Source organism: Heloderma suspectum, chromosome 2 (assembly GCF_057233095.1).
Source record: "Heloderma suspectum isolate Gila_16-S chromosome 2, 16-S_ref, whole genome shotgun sequence".
In the NCBI taxonomy this organism is placed as follows: domain Eukaryota; kingdom Metazoa; phylum Chordata; class Lepidosauria; order Squamata; family Helodermatidae; genus Heloderma; species Heloderma suspectum.
The window spans coordinates 349,955,089-349,978,203 of record NC_139459.1 but is presented as its reverse complement, the minus strand read 5'-3'; the positions used below and the strand labels follow the sequence as shown (position 1 = coordinate 349,978,203).

The following is a 23,115-nucleotide window of genomic DNA, read 5'->3' as shown; positions in this document are numbered from 1 at the left end:
ATTAATCAAAAAGACCCATTGAACTATTACAGGCCAGGAGAGTACGTGATTAGTGGGATCACATCTACACTAAATATTAGATATGATCCTTATGTTTTCTTTGAGCCACCATCTCCCAGATTTGTCCTGTAAGTACTAATGTGACCAACTAAGAATTCGGAGTTGCCAGCTGTCCTTTAGAGCAGGGTCAGTGCATCGGGTAAATCTCATCTCTATTGTGCCTTGCTTTGCTTCAGGGAATGTTTTCTCATGGAGTGTCATGTGCTCAGCTTCTGGTCTTTTTTTGCAGTGATGTCACGTTTTTAGTCAATTAGTTTCATTATGCAAGCTACAGCTAGATCAACAGTGCTTCAGGTTAAACATGGAATCTACGAAGAGCAGCGAGGGAGCTAAGTTCACTACTCAGCTTTGCATAATTCGAGACTTTTCCAATGAGAGGTAGCTAACTTTGCTTAACTGCGAAAGTCAGCTGTGACAAAACTTCTGCTGGCTGTCTCTTCACAAGCTGAGTCGCTCTTTAAGTCTTGCCTTCAAGGTGGCTCTCTCTAAGGACTCCTCTCCCAGGTTGTCAGCCTCTTGGAATGCCTCCCCTTCTGGCGTCGCACCTCCCTCCTGATCTGATGTCTCACTCTTGGATCTCTCACTCCCAGCTTCTCCTCCTCTGCAAGGTCTTGCATTCCCCTGGGTGGAGAGGGCCCTGGCTATAATCTAACTGATTGGTCTGCAGCTGGACATCCCCCCCTCTGTCACTGTCAATCTCATCAATCTCTTGCAGCCTTGGCCCCTCACAAACCCCTTCCTCTTCCACCCCATCTGACTTTGAATCAGCCCCTCTGTCTTCTTGGGGGGCATCTCCAGTGGTGCTGGGCCAACCCCTACAAGGAGGATGCAGGAATGCTAAGGGACCACTCAGAGCTCTTCTGTCAGTAGCAGCATCAGCATCTACCATCTTTCAGAAGCTGCCACTCCCAGCAGTGGTGCTGTTAGGGCTAGAGCTCAGGGTGAGAGTCCAGGTCGTTGCAGCCTAGGTGCCATGCAGATGACTACCCAGAGAACAGCACATGATTGGAGCTGTGACCTCAAAAGGCAGGGAATTCCATAGGAAGGGGGCCACCACACTAAAGGCTTTTTCCTGGTGGACTCTAGTCATGGGTCCATGTGCACATACCAGGGACATGCCCCATGATGACCTCAGTGATCAGGTAGGTTGGTAAGGAAGAATGAGCTATCTCAGGTATCCTTGTCCTAAGCTGTTTAGAGCTTTGTACACTAGTACCAAAACCTTAAACCTTGCCTGATAGCAAATAGGTAGCCAGTGCAGTTCCCTCAGCAAAGGAGTTGAATGCAGAAAAGGGGCAGCTCCTGACAACAGTTGAGCTGCTACATTCTGCACAAGCTCCAGCTTCTGGACTGCCCTTAAGGGCAGCCCCACATAGAGCTCATTGCACGATTCTAGTCTTGAGCTTGCTAATGCTGGTACCATCATTGCCAACCTACCCCTGTCCAGGAGAGGCCACAGCTGCTGAACCAGCCAAAGCTGGTGAAAGGCATTCCAAGCTGCTGTGGCCACTTGGGCCTCCAGTGACAATGATGGATCTAGGAGCACCCCCAGACTATGAACCTGATCTTTCAGAGGGAGTGCAACCCCATCCAGAACAGGCAGTGAGCCTATCTCCCAGACTCGGGAACCACTCACTCACAGGGCTTCTCTCTTGCCAGGATTCAGCTTCAGCTTATTGGCACTCTTCCAGCCCATGACCATGTCTAGGCACTGATCCAGGGCTTGCACAGAGGCTTGGTCTAATATCTCAGGAACGTACAAGGAGATCTAAAGCATGGCCATTGAGATGGGGAGAACAGAAATGGTATCTCTATACTTCACAACTGAAGCAATACACAAGGTCATCTGAAGGGTGGAAGGCCCCTAAGACCATTTGTTCCATGGTCTAGAACCACCCAGCAGCAACACTGTCTAATAGAGCTCCATGGCCCTGGGCCATGGCATGGTCCCCCTGCTGATGCCCCCCCCCATAATGTTTCTTCTGGGCAAGGAATCAGAGCAGTGCCAGGCAGCTAGATGTAGCCACCATTTCACTGTCCAAAAGTGCCCTGAAAGTAGTGCCATTTTGGGGGAGTGCGTGTGCGGAATTACAAGGGTGACCAGACAGAGAGTGCTGCTTAGAGTGCTGCCAGTGCAGCCAGATCAGATATATGGAGAGCTGATGTATTGTAGTGGAGAAAGTTTAGATTGCTGGGACTAGGAGTGGGGAGATCAGGCCAGGGTTCAAATGTTCCCACTTTTAAGTAGCACCCACCCAAAACTATCCCTCTTCCTGAAACACCATCCCACCATCTCAGGAGTCTCTTCAGCATATATTTTGGCAGGATCTGCAGTGCAATTATCCTATGCATGCTCACCGAGACATTGATCCCATGTGCCCAGTAAGGCTTACTCCCTAGTCAATGAATTTAGGATCACAGCCCCAGCATAACCTTTTCCAGCTGCCCTGGGATTGCAAAGGGTTGTGCACTGTGTTATGGCCGCGGCAGCTTAGTGGTTAAGACGCTGAACTGCAGACCGGAAGGTCGGCAGGACAGCAGTTCGAGACCCGAGTGCCGCGTGACGGAGTGAGCTCCCGTCTTCAGTCCCAGCTCCTGCCAACATAGCAGTTGGAAAGCAAGAAATTGCAAGTAGATAAATAGGTACCGCCTCGGCGGGAAAGGTGACAGCGTTCCGTGCACCTCGGTGTTCAGTCATGCCGGCCACATGACCACGGAAGCGTCTTCGGACAGCGCTGGCTCTTCGGCTTAGAAACGGGGATGAGCACCGCATCCTAGAGTCGGACACGACTGGTTGGGGACACCTTTACCTTTTTTTTATGCACTTGGTTGCAAGGAGGTCTCCTTTGTGCAAACCCAGTAATGTCAGGATCAACTCTGAGGCTGTCAGCTCTACAGCTGAGTTAGCGGAAGGCTGAAAATAAACATGACATGAAATTTGTTATATTGCACAATATCCACATATTTTAAAAAAGCAATACAAGCTGAGGGGTGCAAAGTGACCCAGGACTGGTCTGGGGCATTTGAGCTTTCACACACTGCCATTATCTCAACAAGAATCACTCCTCTTCTCACTCTGTTATTTGCATTGGGAAGAAAACTTTCATCAGCATCAGTTCAACAGGAGTGTAGTTCTAAGAGTAAAATCCATAGTTTCTAAGTTAATATGTAATGTGGACAATTGATACCTTTCATTGCATAGAGGATGAAAATCTGATGACATCTATTTTGTCGTAGTAAGCAAGGTATAAGCTACTGGTACATCCTTCCCTTCTTGTTTTCCATTCATGAGATCAACCGGAATCCGGTGCTCTTGCCCAATATCACCCTGGGCTACAACGTCTATGAGAACTATTTCAATGCAAGAATGACTTACCAGGCCATGGTAGACATGATGTCTGCCGGGGAGCAGAATATTCCAAACTACAGCTGTGGAAGACAGAATAACCTGTTGGCAGTTTTTCAAGGGGCCGACTCTGAACTCTCCAACCAGATTTCAACCCTGCTGGACATCTACAAAACCCCACAGGTAGGAAAGGGGATGTAGACAGAGTCTTCTTCCACTTTGCCATCTCTCCAGAGAAGTCCAGTAGGTGGCTTTGGGCTGGGCATCACCAAGTAGGGCTGGAGACAGGCAGTACCAATTTAAAAAGCTGAATATGGATGGAGAGAGGCTTTAGTTTCCCGAGCACACTCCAATGTCTTTTGTCTGTCTGACACCTCTCTATAGGGGAGGTTTGGATGTTTGGAAGAGTACAGAGGGTGCAGTTAATTTTCAGTTTTGGAGATTGGGTTGAATCCAGACTAAGGGTGCTTCCAAACAGAGGGCTCCTAGCACCACTACTTCAAAGCAATTGCATCTTTTTTTTCCCTTAACATTTTTTTTTTCTGATAAAGGAAGAGAGAGAAAAAGCAGTGGGAAAACATGGGAGGGGCACAAATTGAAGACATCATCCTCTCTAAACCCCATACAAATCCTCATCAGGAAGCACCCTAAATCAGTCACACACAATCCCATAAATTTTCAATTGGACCTGATTTAGACACATGCAGGCTTGATCTGACTTCATATTCTTAAGGTTTTTGTAAACCACCCTGGAAGCTCTGAAGCTGAAGGGTGGGATATAAGTGATCCAAATATATAAGTAAAAAGAAAGCTGGAATAAGTGTACCCAGGACTAGATATCCCTCTTTCAAATGGCATTCAACTTTCTCTCTCTCTCTGGATTATATATAAAATATCTCATTATTGAACTACCATTGAAACACTTTCTAAACACTTTCTTTTTGTATTAAGGACAAAGAATCTTCTGGCACCTGGAAAAATAAGAGATTGATTATAACATACGCTTTTTTCAACAAAGGTGTCCACTTTTTTTTCTTTTCTTTTTTTGGTAATGTAAATCCCCTCCCGCCCAGTTTTTACATGCAATGTAAAATTGCCCTGGCTTCCCTCCCATCCTAGGACAAAGAATCACTGGTGACCTCTGCCAGAGAAAACAGGGGAAACAACTGCACAGTACACAGTAGAGGTGTGTACTGACTCCTAGATTCAACTTGGACCCTGATTCGGTGCTCCAGAAATGCCCCAAATCTGCTCAGTACCAAACCTGAGCCGAAATTCAGAAATCCGTGCTACCCTTTGACTATCATGGAAATTGAAAAAAGAAATTAGTATAACTCCCCCCCCCTTTGGCAGAACTGGATGGTTTCTTCAGGTGTAGCAGCCACTTAGGAGGGGATTATGTCTACCAAATGTCAGGAAAAAACAGTGGCAGGGATTTCTTTCTGAGCTCCCAGGAGACCATGTGACCTCTCCCTCTCCAACAGGCATTCTGGAGGAACTCCTGGCTGGAGAAGAGGCCTCAACTCCTAGACGTGCAGGGTTTTTGTTTGTTTGTTTTAAATAAAAACAGAAAGAATAACCCTCAAGCTTCACCTAAACTTTAAAAAAAGGTATGAGGAAACCTTGTCCCCCTCCCCAAAAGGAACATTCTCTGAGATTCTCCCCCTCCCCACCTGAGAGGCAAAAAAAGAAGAAGAAAAAAGCCTCTTCCCAGGGAGAGAAAAAGTTCCCAAAAGAGGGGGCAGGGTTCGGCACAGCATTATATTTGGTGAGGGAGAAACCCATCCCTTTGCATTCCTTGCACTTTCTTTCATTTGTACAAAGTGAGAGGAGTTTCATTTTCATAGAAATCACTCAATCTGTATAACCCATTTTGTTTCCACTTTGAATATTGCTCTTGTTGATCTGCATGAGGAGAAATTGGGTGAATTATTTATCTTATTTCGAATCCTCTGGTGTGACAAAGTATGACTAGAAGTATGATGAAAGTTGAAGGATGTTTTTTTTTTTGCCAGGGGACATGGATAAGACAAAAGTATTAGTCACTAAAATGTGTTTACAACTTACTGAAATAGACACAGATCTGTCAGATGGATTTAAAATCATCCATGAAGTTGGCATTGGAATAACAATTCAGCAAAATGTAAAGGATAAATCAGGTCTGAAAACCTCCGGTTTGCAGGTCTACTCTCGGGCTGACTTGCCTGTGCTGGGAAGAGTGACCACTCTGTCTGGCACTGGGCAAGTAGCTTCATGCGGCCCAAGAAGCCATGTGAAGCCAAGGGCTCTGGTAGCCCTGAGAGAAGCAGTTGCTCTTCCTCACACCAGCCAAGTTCCTTTCTTCATAGAATCATAGAAGAGTAGGGTTGGAAGGGGCCTATAAGGCCATCGAGTCCAACCCCCTGCTCAGTGCAGAAATCCAAGTCAGAGCATCCCTGATAGATGGCTGTCCAGCTTCCTCTTGAATGCCTCCAGTGTGGGAGAGCCCACCACCTCCCTAGGTAATGAACGTAAGAAGAGCCATACTGAATGGTCCAAAGGTCCATCATGTCTGGCATTCTGTTCACACAGTGGCCAACAAGCTGTCGACCAGGAACCCACAAGCAGAACATGAGTGCAACAGCACCCTCCCACCCATGTTCCCCAGCAACTGGTGTACAGAGGCCCTCTGGATCTGGTACTGGAGGTAGCACATACATAGCAATACTTGTCAAAGTCATTTCTCAGACTAAGGAAAAGGATAAATAAATACAAGTTGTTAGAACCATAAAGAACACTTCAAAGTAGACAATGGATTCTACCTATGTTTTGATAAATGTACTACCCTCTGTCAATAATTAGATGTAAATATGATATTTGTTTCTATTTGTTTATCCTTGTTTTGGGAAAAAAATAAAATTAAAGGAACAGCAAAGGGGCTTCACTAATTTTCATAGTGAAGCCTGTTTGCTGTTGGAAGAAGGGCTATCTCACAGACCCATCTTTGCGATCTCCCAAAGAGCAATGACTGGAGTCCCTATTAAACAGGCCCTAGGATAAGAAGGTGGACCTGTCACTCACTGAACTACTGCACTCCCTTCTGCACTCATCAGCACTGTAGAGAAACAGAACCAAAAATAGATACTTGGAGAGGAACCAGAATGTCTGTGTCGCCAAACGTGACTCAGGTATGCAGTCTCAGTCTGGCCTAGGTTCAGTTCTGGTGGCTTGAAAGGAAGTATGATCCACCCTGGGAAGCACCAGAAAAGCTCCCAAGGGGCCTACTTATTCTTGTGCACTGTGCTTCCTCCAATCCTGTTGCACATCCTCACTGCACAGGTGCAGAATATATAGGAGAAGACCGTACAGGATGCCACTGGGCTGCAAATTTAGAGTAGCTGTCAATATGTCAATTAGAAGTGTGAAGTGAGCATTCCTCTGAGGAGTTATGGATGAATGTCCTTTATTTATTTGATCTGGACAGTGTATACTTGTGTGCTTAACACAGATATCCAATATGGAAGCACAGGCAGAAATGGGGGGATGGGTTGGGGGTGCTGTGGGGAGGATGGGAATGAGGAAAATGGCTTTAGTTGGGAACCAGCGAGTGGTCTAAAAGTTATCAAACAGGCCAAAAAGGGTCTTTCAAGCTGAGAGAACTAAACATTCAAGATTCATTGAAATTCAGAAAGATCCACGATTTTACAGAAGCTAAGTGGCAGTGGATGGCTGAGTATTATTTTCAAATTAACAAACATCTGAGCCTTGTCCTTAAAAGCTATATAAAACACCACTGTATTTCTATTGTCATTAGATTGGTTATGGTTTTGTTAGTCAAGTTCCAGAGCACAGAACAAAGTTCCCATTTCTCTACCGGATGGTCCCAAAACAAGAACCTCCTTATGTGGGGATTGTCAAACTGCTCCTGCATTTCAGATGGACCTGGATCGGTCTCCTGGCTCCAGAAAATGACAGTGGAGAGAGGTTCCTGAGCACCTTCCCGCCTCTGGTCTCAAAGAATGGGATTTGCGTTGCCTTCTCAGGAAGCCTCCCAGTGCTGTCTCTAAAAAGACTAAACCGGAACTTGCTTTTCAAATTACTGGACACTCAAGTCAATGTAGTTGTTTGTCCAGTAGACTCTCAGATCATGGTAAAAATAGGAGCACTAATGTTTGCAGTCGAAAAAATCAAAAAATCAACTGTGGGGAAAGTTTGGGTTGCAACAGCTTTTCAGGACCACACCCTCCGAATTTTATATGAAGCATTTGATCTCCAGCACACTCATGTTTCTATCAGTTTTTTAATCAAGGCACCCAGAAGGACACAGCATGACAATAATAACCCATATTTCTTTACTATTGAGCAGTTTGGGGAGAGAGCATTTCATTGTTCGCATTCCAGGCATGCATTGTCTGTAAAAGTCTTGAAAAGATGCAGAGAAAAAGAGAACTGGGAGAACCTGCCCCAGGATGTGATTGAAGGGATCCTGTCTCAAGACGCCTTCAGTATTTACCATTCCATCCAGGCTGTGGCACGGACCTTACATGCTGCATACTCATCCCAACGGAATCAGTTGGGGATGGTGGGAGACAGGATGGGACTTCAGAGGGTACAGTCGTGGCAGGTATTCCTTCTGTGTCACAGCTGGTATTTATTCATTTAATGCACTACATTTATAGCCCACCTTTTGAACAGGAGCTGGATTTGTCTTACTGTTGATTGTTTGAAATTGTTTAGATATATGTTTTCTGTGTGTGTGCTGTGTTTTTATATGCTTGTATGTAAACTTAGTATGTATGTAAACAAATGTAAACTTTGAATGATGCATTTTTAGTGGTTTTTAATTTTTGTAAGCTGCCCAGATATCTTAGGCTATTGAGTGGTAGAGAAATGTAATGGATGACATGCAATGAGATGAAAGGAGCTCAAGGTGGTGCACTTGGTCCTCCACCGCATTTTTATCTGCACAACAACCCTGTGAGGCAGGTTAGGAGGAGAGCTGATGACTGTCCCAAGGTCCTCCACTGAGCTTCATGACTGAGAGGGCCTTTGAGCCTACATTGTGGCAGGGATGGGGAAGCAGAGTTGCTGTGGTCTGTCAGGTGCCCCATTCACCAGTCCTCCAGTTTCGAATGTCAGGGCAGAATAGGGATTCTGCTGATGTGCCACCCACCCCACTCCTCAACCATCTGAGAATCTGAGCTATTTGTGCTGTTCCCAGCTGTGGTAGCAGTGTGTCCTGAGCTTATTTTGTTGGGTCAGTTCAACATACATGTAATAGATGTGGTGTTTGGAGTGATACAGGACCAGGAGGGATTCTCTGGACACTGGCTTGCCACTCGTCTCAGGCACAATTCCCCTTCACATTGCAATTGATGCTCACTCTGCATGAACGAGGAAATTGAACAAATCGAGCAGGGATCGAATGTGAATTTTGCACTAATTTCCCAGAGGTTCTGCACATTCCCTCCAAAGACAAAATTTATTTATTTATTTATTTATTGCATTTATACCCCGCCTTTCTCCCTCTCGCAAGGAACTCAAGGCGGCTTACATTATCCTCCTCCTCACCACCCAACAGGGAAAGTTGTGTGCATCATCAAACACAAGGACATGTTTGCCAATTCACAAACAGTTTTGGCAGACCTGTGTTCACTGTCACTATTGTGTATGGTTGGAGTTGCGAACATGCCACTATCGCATGTTTTCTGAGCAAAACTGAAATTCTGCAACATCCTTCCTCAGGACTTTTTGGCCTCCATGTGGGAGTCCCAGTCTCACTCAGGCAGCAGGAGACAGTCTGTTTCTCATTGTTGTATGAGACTGAATGATGGTGATCTGAGGACTGAGGGACAGGATGTTGTCTGTGTGTCATGAAACCATCACTACATGGTAGTGTTTCAAGACTGACAAGAGCTGCCTGAATTTGCCTAATAGTGAGACCACCATCCTCTGCTATCAGAAATGCTCTACTCCTGCATCTGGCTTGCCTGGCCACCAGGGGGGGGGGTATTGCGGGCGCGGGGGGCTGAGAGGACATGCTCTGCTGCCATTGGTGGACCTTGGTTGTGCCACCAAAGGTTGGTGGGGTTGGAGAGGGGTGTTAGCTCTCGACACCCCTCCCAATTGCCTCTTCCTCACGTGGCTTCCTCCAACCCTCCTTTAGGCAGTGTGGGTTTCAACTGGTTGCCCTTTTGGGGGCCAAGTAGGAATTTTTGGCTCACACTCCGATTGGCCTGGGAGGTGTGTCTTTTCACCTACTTCACACTGTTAAATGGGTGGGTGAGTCCTTTAGGTAAATCTGGTCTAATTCATGTTTAAGTTTTGTTCGTATTTACAGATGAGATTAGGGACGGTGGGCCTGAGGCCTCCCATTCTGGGTTTTGTGGCACATCAGAAGGATAAGGGCTACCTGTGAGGCTGACTCACCTCACCCACCCCTTGTTTTGGGCACAGGAGGGGGTGACAGGGGAAGGTCTGCCTCCCCCATAAGGGGTAGGCCTGAGGGGTGGTAATGCTGACTCACCACTCCTCAGGCTGTGAATGCTTTCACCCATGTCAGTGCCAGCTAACAGCTGGCACAGTTCAGTACCCATCCTGGGTTTCCCCCTTGCAGATATTCCAATAAATGTGGCCCAATTAGAATCCAAGCACTCATGTCTGTCTCATTATTACCCAGCTCCACCCGCAATTATCTTTAGGATGCCAGACTAAGCTCATATGACACTGTCACTTGTTCTTCTCCACCATGGTGAATTAGAAAGATGAAAGTCAAGAGTAGACCTGAAGTCCAGTATCAATGTGAACAACGAAAAAAAACAATTCTCATAGCAACTGTATGTGTGAGGAGCGGCATGCCCCCCCCGCCATCAAGTGCACTGTGGCCCCCACCTCATCTGCTCCTGATCATAGAATCATAGAATAGAATCATAGAATAGAATCATAGAATAGTAGGGTTGGAAGGGGCCCACAAGGCCATCGAGTCCAACGGTCCAAACCCCCTGCTCAATGCAGGAATCCAAGACAGAGCATCCGTAACAAATGGCTGTCCAGCCTCGTCTTGAAGGCCTCCAGTGTGGGAGAGCCCACCACCACCCCAGGTAATTGGTTCCATTGTCGTATTGCTCTTATAGTCAGGAAGTTTTTCCTGATGTTCAGCTGGAATCTGGCTTCCTGTAACTTGAGCCCAGTATTCCGTGTCCTGCACTCTGGGATGATTAAGAAGAGATCCTGGCCTTCTTCTCTGTGACAACCTTTCAAGTACTTGAAGAGTGCTATCATATCTCCCCTCAGTTTTCTCTTCTCAAGGCTAAACATGCCCAGTTCTTTCAGTCTCTCTTCATAGTGCTTTGTTCACAGTCCCCTGATCATCTCTGTTGCCCTCCTCTGAACCCTCTCCAGTTTGTCTGCATCCTTCTTAAAGTGTGGTGCCCAGAACTGGACACAGTACTCCAGATGAGGCCTAACCAGTGCTGAGTAGAGGGGAACTAGTACTTCCAGGGATTTGGAAGTTATGCTTCTATTAATGCAGCCCAAAATAGCATTTGCCTTTTTTGCAGCCACATCACATTGTTGGCTCATCTTCAGCTTGTGATCGACAACAGTTCCAAGAGTCTTGTAACGGTGTATTTGGTTTCTTTTTCCTAGGTGCAGAACTTGGCATTTACCCTACTAAATGTCATTCTGTGGTTTTCTGCCCAGCGCTCCAGTCTATCCAGATCACTTTGAATTTTGTTTCTGTCTCCCAAAGTATTAGCTATCCTGCCCAATTTTGTGTTATCTGCAAATTGGATCAGCATTCCCTGCACCTCCTCCTCCAAGTCATTAATACAAATGTTGAAGAGCACTGGGCCCAGGACTGATCCTTGCGGTACCCCACTTGTTACCTCTCCCCAGTTTGAGAAGGTCCCATTGATAAGCACACTTTGAGTCTGATTCTGTAGCCAACTGTGGATCCACAGGATCGTTGTTTCATCTAGCCCACTTTGAGCTAGTTTGCTCATCAGGATATCATGGGGCACTTTGTTGAAAGCTTTGCTGAAGTCGAGGTATATGATATCTACAGCATTCCCACAGACTACAAGGGAGGTTACTTGATCAAAAAATGAGATCAGATTTATCTGGCAGGACTTGTTTTTGACAAATCCATGTTGGCTTCGAGTAATCATGGCATTGTTGTCAAGGTGCTTCCAGATGGATTGCTTTATGATCTGCTCCAGAATTTTCCCAGGGATTGCTATCAGACTGACTGGTCTGTAGTTCCCAGGTTCCTCCTTTTTACCCTTTTTGAAGATAGGGACAACGTTAGCCCTCCTCCAGTCATCTGGTACTAGGGATGGATGAAAGTCCCTTACCTGTCCTCGAAGCTTGCTTCGCGGTGGGGGGGAGGTGCTTCGCTTCTCCCCCCGAAGTTCATGCGAGGGGGGGGAGGCGCCCTGCTTCGCCCAGCCGAAATTCAGGCAGGGCGGGAGGCACCCCATCCCTCGCCGGCAAAATTCAGGCCGGGTAGAAGCACCCCGTCTACCCGGCCGCGAAAAAACAAACAAACCCGTGATAGGCTACATAATGATTAACGTAGCCTATCACGGCTAGATCTCCAAAGTCCGCCGTGATAGGCTACGTAAATCATCATGTAGCCTATCACGGGTGACTTTGGAAGAAAAAAAAAAGCACGTACGCAAATGGCGGCCCCCATAGGGAGCCGCCATTTGCGTTCCTTATTTGGTCCCTGTAGTCTACGTAAAGATTTACATAGACTACGGCGAAAATAAGGGCAACGCAAATAGCGTGGTTTTTTTTTTCAAAGTCACCCGTGCTGGCTACATGACGATTAACATAGCCTATCACGGCTGACTTTGGAGATCTAGCTGTGATAGGCTACGTTAATCGTTACGTAGCCTATCACGGGGTTTTGTTTTGTTTTTTACTGCACTTGTAACGGCGGTGGCGGCAGCCGGTCAAAAGACCGGCTGCTGCCCCTGCCCCTGACGAATACCCAACGAACCGCCGCCGGGACCTGCCGCCGGGAGGGACATTCATGAAAGGTAAGTCCCATCCCGGGGGGGGCGGGGGGCAGAGAATTTCACCGTCGATTTTGGGGGGCCAAATGTGTTGGCACTCAGCCCCCCGAAGTTTCAGGGAGAAATTCTCCCCCATCCCTATCTGGCACTTCCCCCATCCTCCATGATTTCTCAAAGAGAATAGACAGCGGTTCTGAGAGTTCTTCTGCCAGTTCCTTTATTACTCTAGGATGCAGTTCATCTGGCCCTGGAAATTTGAACTCATTCAAAGTAATTAGGTGTTCCTTGTCCATATGCCTATCGATGTCAAGCTGCAATCCTGCCCCTTCAGCCTGTACTTCGCCTTTGTCAGGGGGGTGATAGACCCTCTTTTGGGAGAAGACTGAGCCAAAGTAGGAATTGAGCACCTCTGCCTTTTCTTTGTCATCTGTGATCGTTTTGCCATCCTTATTTAATAGCTGAACCACCATTTCTTTCCTCTGCCTTTTACTATGCACATAGCTGAAGAAAGCCTTTTTGTTGTTTTTAGCATCCCTTGCTAACCTCAGCTCATTCTCAGCTTTAGCCTTCCTGATGCCATCCCCGCAATTCTGTGCTATCTGCCTGTACTCTTCCTTTGTTACTTGGCCTTCTTTCCACTTCCTATATGTCTCCTTTTTTCTTTTCAGGTCATCCCTAAGCTTTTTGTGAAGCCACGTTGGCTTCTTCTTTTGCCTTCCACCTTTTCTTCTTGTTGGAATTGTTTGTGATTGTGCCTTGAGAATTTCCTTTTTTAAAAGCTCCCACCCATCTTGGACTCCTTTTCTCGTTAGCGTTGCTTGCCATGGGACCTTACTGATCATTGTTCTGAGTTTATTAAAATCAGTTTTCCTAAAATCCAGGGTACGCATTTGACTACACTCAGCTTTTGCTTCCCTTAGAACCAAGAACTCAAGTACATGGTCGCTTTCCCCCAGAGTTCCTGTAACTGCTACTTTATCCACTAAGTCATCTCTGTTGGTTAGAATCAAGTCAAGGATAGCCAATCCTCTAGTTCCTTCCTCTACTTTCTGTAGGAGGAAGTTATCCGCCACACAAGTCAGGAATTTCCTGGAGGGGCCATGATCCTACTGGATTCAGGTCTGAAGGGGTTTTTTACTCACTTGAATGTAAGTAGAACTCTCCATGGAATTGGGGACTCTGCATACAGGTTCACATACCGTGCTCAGGCACACCATGTGAAATGGGTAATGAGTCTGGAAGAGCCAAGATGTGCAAAAGAACTTCCTGTTTCCAAACTGTGTGTGTGTTTTCTGTGACATTGCAGTTTCACCCTTTCCTGAGAAACTTCCAGCTCTACAATACTTCTAGGAATGGAACTTCCTTGGATGAAAATGGGGATTTGGCAGCTGACTTCTATATCATGCAATTGGTGGCGTTTCCCAACAGGTCGATTGCTAGAGTGAGAGTTGGGAGCATAGAGAGACAGGCTTCCTCGGAAATAAAGCTCAGGGTGGATCAGAATGCCATTGTGTGGCCCAGGTGGTTTAGCCAGGTGAGGGGAAGCACTTGTTTCCTTTGATGCCCTTTTACATCTCTTTCCAGGCAATCTAAAACATGTCTTCTCTGAAGTATGTCCCACTGAGTTCAATAGGGCTTACCCACTGAATTCAATGGGGCTTACTCTGAGGTAAATGGGAATGGCTTTGCAGTGTTAAGCTTTATGAATTTATTAGGTATTGTACATAATGATTAAAAGCTGTGATTCCTATCCCATTGACCTCCAATGAAATATCACACTTGACAGAAATAGAAAAGTTTAACATCATTTTAAGGAACCCTCAGAGGCCTGCAGTGAATTTCTTTTACAAATCATCTAGCGTGACGAGGTATGATTGGAAGTGTGCCAAATTTCAAGGAATTGTATTGGGACATTTGGTTTATACAAAAGAATTCATTTCTAAAATTTATTAAGACGTCATTGAAATATACAGAAGTATGTCAGATGGATTGAAAACAAATATATGGGAAAATGATCCTGGCATAACAACAGAGCCTAGAAGTATTCTGGGAACATGAAGTTGGAGGTTGAATTTTTTAAAAAATGGTAGGGGTAGAGGGCGTTGCAAGATATTATTAAGATATCTACATTTCATTAAAATAAAATAGACAGAGGTATGTCAGATGGATTGAAAAATAATATGGGAAGGTGATCCTGGGATAACAAGAGAGGCTAGAGGTATTCTGGGAACATGAAGCTGGGAGCTGAATTTTTTTTAAAAAAAGAAAAAAGGGTGGGGTAGCAGGCATTGTGAGTGCCAAAAGCTTTCTGAAAGCACCCTGGAATCTCTGGGCACCACATTGGATACATTCTGGATGCACATTGGACACACCAGTTGCAATGCACTTTGGTGGCGAAATGGCTCACATGTGCCTAAACATAGATGTGGGTCAGAGAGATGATGTGTCCAGAGCACCAAGAACCATCATTTTGCTGAGTAGATTTCAGTTGCTGCAGTTTGAGGCCAGATGTAAGAGTTGCATATTGGAAAACTGAGGCCTGTTTGTTTGACTGTAGGAATGTACGGGTTTTGCTAAATCCCTTCAGTCTGTGTTTCATAGGTTCTCAGGCATCTTTCACTCCATTGTCCCTGCTCATTAATGGAATCAGATCTTTTTTAGGGGTGTATGAGAATTTCATTCCACTTGCACTTCACTAATGCCAGGTCCAGGGCCCCACAGTTAAGGGGACCCCCAAATCATTGAAGCTTAGAGTGGGAAGGGGCGATCTGGGCCATCAGATTCAACCCCCTGCTCAGTGCAGGAATCCAGTTTAAAGCATCCCTGATGGATGGCTGTCCAATCTCTACTTGAATGTCTCCAGGGACCACTATTGTACAACTGCTCTGACAGTTAGGATGTTTTTCCCAACCAAAATTTCCCTTCCTGTCATTTATGCCAGTTATTTTGTGTCCTGCAGTCTGGGATGACAGAGAACAGGTTACAGCCCTCTTCTGTGTGTGACAAGCCTTTAGGTACTTGAAAAGTGATATCACATCCTCCCTCAGTCTGTCTTCTCAAGGCTAAACACATGCCTCGTTCCTTCAAACTTCCCTCCCTCATAGATTTTAAGCCCCTCATCATCTTTGTTGCCCTTCCCTGAACTTCTTCCAATTTATCTGAGTCCTTCTTAAAGTGTGGTGTCCAGAAGTGGACACAGTAATGCAGGGGAGATCTGACCAGCACAGAGTAGACTGCAATAATCACTTCCCATGACTTTGAAACTGAACTTCTGTTGATGAAACTAAAATGGTATTTGCATTTTTTGCAGCCATATCACAGTTCCTCAAAAATGTACTTTCAGGATACTACGGAAGAGACATTGAAAGGGTATTATTGATTAAATGGGATTAACTGGTGTACCAGAATTATGGCATAGGTAGACCTTTTGCCCCTAAGGAAAATATGGCCTGGAACATCTTGAGAAAGCTTCTTGCAAAGAATTGTTCCTTCCAAGCACCAGCTTGATGCCTACCTCTGCCTTGCTCCATCATCACAAATATTGCCCTCAAAAATAGATCTGGTAAAATTGGGTGATAAAAACAAGTGTGGGACTCACTAAAGCTTTGCTGCTCTATGCCCATCCCAACTGTATAGATCATTTCCACTGATATAGATGAAACCTCCTATCTAACACATTTTTCTGGATGCTCTTTCTCTTTATGGTTAGACGGTGCCTCTCTCTAGATGTACTAAAAGTTGTCACCCTGGAGACGCCAAGGTAGTTGAGGAAGGAAAGCCAACCTGTTGTTACAATTGTGCCCCATGTACAGAAGGAACCATCTCCACTGAGGAAGGTAGGTGACTCCAGAGCAAAGTGCTCCCCTTGAGGAATAGGACAAACATCCACGGACATGTGTTCTGGGATGTTTTTTTTCTTTTTTTAGGCATTGGATTCTTTCTGGTTTCCTGTATAGTTAATTATTAGTGTATTCATGAATTAATTTCACAAAGTGAGTTGAAACAAACATCCTGTGGTAATGGAGTTCAGGGAGATAATTGGGCAGCTGGGGGAGTGTTCACTTTTGCACTTTCCGGCACATGCCCACTGTCCACTGTACACATGAATGGGAGTGAATTTAGAAGCAGTCGTAGATGCAGTTTGGCCCCAATAATATAGGGCAGGAGGGTTAATGCTCCTGGCAAGGTAGTCATTTATGCCAGTTATTGAAACGAACATCCTGTGGTAATGGAGTTCAGGGAGATAATTGGGCAGCTGGGGGAGTGTTCACTTTTGCACTTTCCGGCACATGCCCACTGTCCACTGTACACATGAATGGGAGTGAATTTAGAAGCAGTCGTAGATGCAGTTTGGCCCCAATAATATAGGGCAGGAGGGTTAATGCTCCTGGCAAGGTAGTTGAACTTGATGAAGCATGAGGTACTTTTGAAGTATTACAGGGAAGTGGCTACAGTGTGGGACTTTGATTGGGGAGACCAGAGTTACAAGATGGGGGATACTTGGCTCAGCGATACTATAAGTGAGAAGTATCTTGCAATTGTGGTAGACCACAAGCTGAAGATGAGCCAACAATGTGATGTGGCTGCAAAAAAAGAAAAATGCTATTTTTGGCTACATTAATAGAAGTATAGCTTCCAAATCATGTGTAGAACTACTTCCCCTCTACTCAGTACTGGTTAGGTCTCATCTGGAGTACTGGGTCCAGTTCTGGGTGCCACACTTTAAGAAGGATGCAGACAAACTGGAGAGGGTTCAGAGGAGGGCAACAGAGATGATCAGGAGACTGGAAACAAAGCCCTATGGGGAGAGACTGAAAGAACTGGGCATGTTTAGCCTTGAGAAGAGAAGACTGAGGGGAGAGATGATAGTGCTCAAGTACTTGAAATGTTTTCACAGAGAGGAAGGTCAGGATTGGGGTTGGACGATGGTCTTATGGGCCCCTTCCAACCCTGCTGCGCTATGATCTCTTCTGGATCATCCCAGAGTGCAGGACATGGAATAATGGGCTCAAGGTACAGGAAGCCAGATTCAGGCTGAACAACAGGAAAAACCTCCTGAGGGTTAGAGCACTACAACAATGGAACCAATTACCTAGGAAGGTGGTGGGCTCTACCACATTGGAGGCATTCAAGATGAGGGTGGACAGCCATCTGTCAGGGATGCTCTGACTTGGACTCCTGAGGATTGGACTTGATGGCCCTTCCAACCCTCCTATTCCATGATTCTACGAAGCTATACAATTAACCACTTTGGCTCTCACACTAAGCTAACACACAGCTTGTGTGGGTAGAATGGGACAACTTTTTTTTTTATTCTGCCCAGAGCTCTGTGGAGGAATGCCAGGATACAAATATAAAATTAATAAGGAATTAAAATATTAAATTAATGAGAACAAAATGTTCATCAAAGTCTTGCCCACAGCAACGACACTGCATTCCCAGGACAGATGCAATAGAAATATTTATCTTAACTAATCCACTATTAACCTGTGAATGTAATGCTTTGTTATATGAGTCCAATCCATTGGATTTTTATTCTAGTCCTCCATGGCAGCGCCTGACTCCTTCAGGCAGCAGGAAGGAGGGAACCCCAGTCATGGCAGCAGCTCTACTGAAAGGAATGAGACTTGATCGGTCATTACTCTCCTATGCTCAAATATAGTTTCCTCTTCTACAGCATCACCTGTTGTTGTTGGTTCAGGTGTAATGTTCTTAATCCTCTAAATCAAGGTTTAGAGAGCCAGCATGGTGTAGTGGCTAGAGTGCTGGACTGGGAGCCAGGAGATCCGGGTTCTAGTCCCCACTTGGCCACAGAAGCTCTTTGGGTGACTTTGGACCTGTCACAGACTCTCAGCCCAACCTACCTCACAGAGTTGTTGTTGTGAGGATAAAATGGAGAGGAAGAAGAGGAGGATAATATATGCTGCCTTGGGTTGCTTAAGGAGGAAAAAGGGTGGGATATAAAGCTAATCAATAAATAAAATTAAAAATGGAGATGCTGCATAGGTTTGAACCTGTACATTTCTGCATACAACACATATCCCAAGAAACTGAACAAACCCTGCTGGATCACACGAGTGAACCGTCTAATCCAGTCTCCTGTTCCCAAAGTGGCCATCTGAATACATCTGGAAAGCCCATAGAAAGGATGTGAAGGCCATAGCCCTCTCCTGTGGTTGTTCCTCTCAGCAGCTGCTATGCAGTGACATGCTGCATCTGAAACTGAAGGATGTATATAACCATCGTAATTAGGGATGGTGGAGAATTCCGCCACGGATTTCAGTGAGGCTGAATGCACTGGCATTCGGCCCTCCGAAGCCTGTGGTGGAACGGCCTCCCACCCCCCCTGCGGATCCCCCCCCACGACGAGACTTACCTGGGGAGGATCTTCCAGGTGGCTCTGGCGGCTCCAGAGGTGGCTGCGGCAGCAGCCGCTGCGGCGGCTGGTCTTCCGACCGGCTGCCGCCGCAGCCATTTCCACTCTTGTTAAAAAAAAAAAAAAAGATGTGATAGGTTACGTAAAGATTTACGTAGCCTATCATGGCTAGGTTTTTTTAAAAAAACCACGATGTGATAGGCTATGTAAACCTTTACGTAGCCTATCATGGCTGAGTGGGTTTAAAACAAACAAACAAACTGCGTACGCAAATGGTGGCGGCTACGGCGGCCGCCATTTGTGTTCCCTTTTTTTCACAGTTTTACCCTACGTAAATATTTACATAAGCTATTATAGCGAAAAAAAGGGGAACGCAAATAGAGTAGTGGGCGCTATTTGCATTCCTTTCTTTTCCGCCGTAATAGCTTACTTAAATATTTATGTAGGCTAAAACTGCGGGGGAAAAAGGAACGCAAATGGCGCTATTTGCATTCTCCTTTTTTTCACCATAATAGCTTACGTAAATATTTACGTATGATAAAACGGTGAAAAAAATGGAATGCAAATGGCGGCCGCCGTAGCCGCCACCATTTGCGTACATGTTTTTTGGGGGGAAGGCTGCCCAGCGGCCAGATTAGGGATGCACAAAAGTCACTTACCTGGTCTCGCAGCTTTTCACGGTGGGGGGAGGCGCTTCGCTGCTCTCCCCCCGAAGTTCAGGCCGGGGGGGAGGCTTCCCGCCTCGCCCGGCCAAAATTCAGGCTGGGGGGGAGGCTTCCCACCTCGCCCAGCCGAAATTCAGGCCGGGGAGGAGGCACCTCGCCTCGCCCGGCTGCGAAATAAAAACTTAAAAAAAAAAAACGCCCCCGTGATAGGCTACGTGATGATTAACGTAGCCTATCATGGCTAGATCTGCAAAGTCAGCCGTGATAGGCTATGTAAATCATCACGTAGCCTATCACGGGTGACTTAAAAAAAAAAAGCGCGTACGCAAATGGCGGCCCCCATAGGGAGCCGCCATTCGCGTTCCTTATTTGGTCGCTGTAGTCTACGTAAATCTTTACGCAGGTAAATCTTTATGTAGACTATGGCGACCAAATAAGGAACATGAATGGCGGCTCCCTATGGGGGCCGCCATTAGCCGTACGTGCTTTTTTTTTTTTAAGTCACCCGTGATAGGCTACGTGACGATTTACATAGCCTATCATGGCTGACTTTGCAAATCTAGCCGTGATAGGCTATGTTAATCGTCACGTAGCCTATCACAGGGGCGTGTTTTTTTTTAATTGGAATGGCGGCGGCGGAAGCCGGTCGAAAGATCGGCTGCTGCCCCCGCCCCTGATGAAGACCCGACGAACCGCCGCCGGGACCCACCGCCGGGAGGGACATTTGGGAAAGGTAAGTCCCGTCCCGGGGGGGGGTGCGGGGTGCAGGGGGGGGTGGAGAATTTCTCCCCGAAACGTGTTCGGGGGGCCGAACACGTTGGCGCTCAGCCCCCCGAAGTTTCGGGGAGAAATTCTCCGCCAACCCTAGGCCGGATGTCTGGCTGTGGGCGGCCGTGGCCAGTGGCTCTGCGGAATCCCAGCAGAGCAGAGCCAGCCAGATCAGGATTTGGGGGGAAGGTGCGGAGCGCCTCCCCCCCCCACGAATCACCCCATCGAAAAGCTAAGTGACTTTCATACTTCCCTAATCGTAATTACAGGACACAGATAGAACTACCTTCTGTGAATTTCTCTGACTCTTTTTTGGCCAGAGCCATCACCACATATGTATTTATTAAAATGTTCCTTGGTCACCTTTCAGGCCAGGAGTCCTCCCAAGGAGGTGTACAACAAGAAAAAAAATTAATAAAAGCTTATACCGCATTAAAGACAGTCAACCCACATAATAAAAATAGGAGCACCACCAAACCTAAAAAACAGCAAACACCAGCATAATATTGGGGAGTGAGTTTTGAAATGACCCTCTTAACATCCTTTTTCCCCATTGCTAATTCATGCCCTCTCCAGCGTCTCTTTCTTTATTATGTTCTTATGGCATATAAGCTCTCACCCCACAAATACATGTTATAGGGAACAGAATGGACCACAGGCTATAACTGATGGAAGGGAAATTCTTGTAATGCTGCAGGGGCTCCTGTGGTTTTTTTTTTTTCCAGATTCTGGTCATTGCAACAAGTGTCCAGATGATCAGCATCCAAACAAGGCCCGGAATCACTGTGTTCCTAAGCGGATCAACTTCCTCTCCTACCAAGAAACTTTGGGGATCACCCTCACTCTCTCTTCCCTAATCTTGTCCCTAACCACTGGCTTTGTTTTAGGAATCTTTATTAAATGCCGGGAAACCCCAGTCGTCAAAGCCAACAACCGCAACCTCACCTACATGCTCCTCGTCTCTCTCCTGCTTTCCTTCTTGTCTTCCTTCCTATTCATTGGTCGTCCCCAGAAGGTGACCTGCCTTCTCCAACAAACTGCCTTCAGCATCATCTTCTCAGTTGCCATCTCTTCTTTATTGGCAAAAACAATCACTGTTGTGGTGGCATTTATGGCCACAAAACCAGGGAGCAGGATGAGGAAATGGTTGGGGAAGAGTCTGGCAAACTCCATTGTGACGTCTTGTTCTAGTGTCCAAGTGGGCATCTGCATTATCTGGCTTGGAATCTTTCCCCCATTCCCAGACTCTGACACGCATTCCCAGACTGGGCAGATCATCCTGCAATGTAATGAAGGGTCTGCCATCATGTTTTATATCACTCTTGGCTACATGGGCTTTCTGGCTGCCGTCTGTTTCACAGCGGCTTTCCTTGCCAGGAAGCTGCCTGGGGCATTCAATGAAGCCAAGTTGATCACCTTCAGTATGTTGGTCTTTTGCAGTGTTTGGGTGTCCTTTGTGCCAGCCTACCTGAGCACCAAAGGGAAATACATGGTAGCTGTGCAGATCTTCTCGATCTGGTCCTCCAGTTTGGGTTTACTGAGTTGCATCTTTATCCCCAAATGCTACATTATCATATTGAAGCCAGGTCTGAATAAAAAAGAGCATCTAACGAAAACACTCTAAAATGGCATCTGATTTTTTTGGTACATATTTTTTGGACAGCATGGTGGTAATAAAGCCAATGTATTTCCTTTGGGAGTGATCTATACTGTCCAAATTAGATCTCTTCTTACATGTGTGCACTTTTTTGGGGGGGCCTTCTTTTACATGCTGCAGAAATGGGTTTGGGCCCACTGTAAACATGCTCAAATTGTTTCTGTGAAGATGCCTTGCAAATTCTCAGTCTCATGATTATTTCATTTCCCTTACTGGACCTGTGTTCCAATTTTGCAAATATTTGCTCCTCACCTCTTTAGAGAGCTAATTTATCTATATGTACCAGTTCATCATTACTGCATTAAACTTTCTGCTGTACTGTCTATTGGCATTTTCAATTAGGGATGGCGGAGAATTTCTCCCCGAAACTTCGGGGGACCGAGCGCCAACGCGTTCGGCCCCCCGAACAAGTTTTGGTGAGAAATCCTCCACACATCCCCGCACCCCGCACCCCCCCGGGACGGGACTTACCTTCCCTGAATGTCCCTCCCGGCGGCGGGTCCGGCTGGCGGTTCGTCCGGTGTTCGAGTGGGGCGGGAGTGGCAGCCGGTCTTTCGACCGGCTGCCGCCCCCACCATTGCAATCAAAGAAAAAAAACAACAACACGTCCCCTGATAGGCTACGTGACGATTCACGTAGCCTATCATGGCTAGATTTGCCAAGTCAGCTGTGATAGGCTACGTGAATCGTCACGTAGCCTATCCCGGGTGACTTAAAAAAAAAAAAAAAAATTTTTACGGATAATGGCGGCCCCCATAGGGAGCCGCCATTCCTGTTCCTTATTTGGTGGCTGTAGTCTACGTAAATGTTTACGTAGACTACGGCGAAAATAAGGGCAACGCTATTTGCATTGCCCTTATTTTCGCCGTAGTCTACGTAAACATTTACGTAGACGACAGCCACTAAATAAGGAATGCGAATGGGGGCTCCCTATGGGGGCCGCCATTCGCATACGCGCTTTTTTTTTTTAAAGTCACCCGTGATAGGCTACGTGACGATTCACGTAGCCGATCACGGCTGACTTTGCAGATCTAGCCATGATAGGCTATGTGAATCGTCACGTAGCCTATCAGGGGGCTTTTTTTTTTTTTTTACTTCCGCGTTCGCGGCCGGGCGAGGCGGGAAGCCTCCTCCCCGGCCTGAATTTCGGCCGGGCGAGGCGGGAAGCCTCCCCCCCGGCCTGAATTTCGGCCGGGCGAGGCGGGAAGCCTCCCCCCCCCGGCCTGAACTTCACGGGGGGACCA

At 46.4% G+C, this 23,115-nt stretch overlaps 1 protein-coding gene across 1 annotated transcript; it reads left to right on the top strand.

The window, feature by feature from the left end:
• The first annotated feature begins 1,185 nt into the window (after positions 1-1,185).
• LOC146355478 (vomeronasal type-2 receptor 26-like) lies at positions 1,186-22,194 on the top strand. The gene is made up of 6 exons (XM_084829896.1): positions 1,186-1,202; positions 3,298-3,589; positions 7,200-7,535; positions 13,712-13,939; positions 16,115-16,241; positions 20,940-22,194. Exons 1-6 carry the CDS (start codon positions 1,186-1,188, stop codon positions 21,836-21,838), a joined length of 1,899 nt encoding a protein of 632 aa, XP_084686022.1. The 3' UTR covers positions 21,839-22,194.
• The last annotated feature ends 921 nt before the right edge of the window (positions 22,195-23,115 follow it).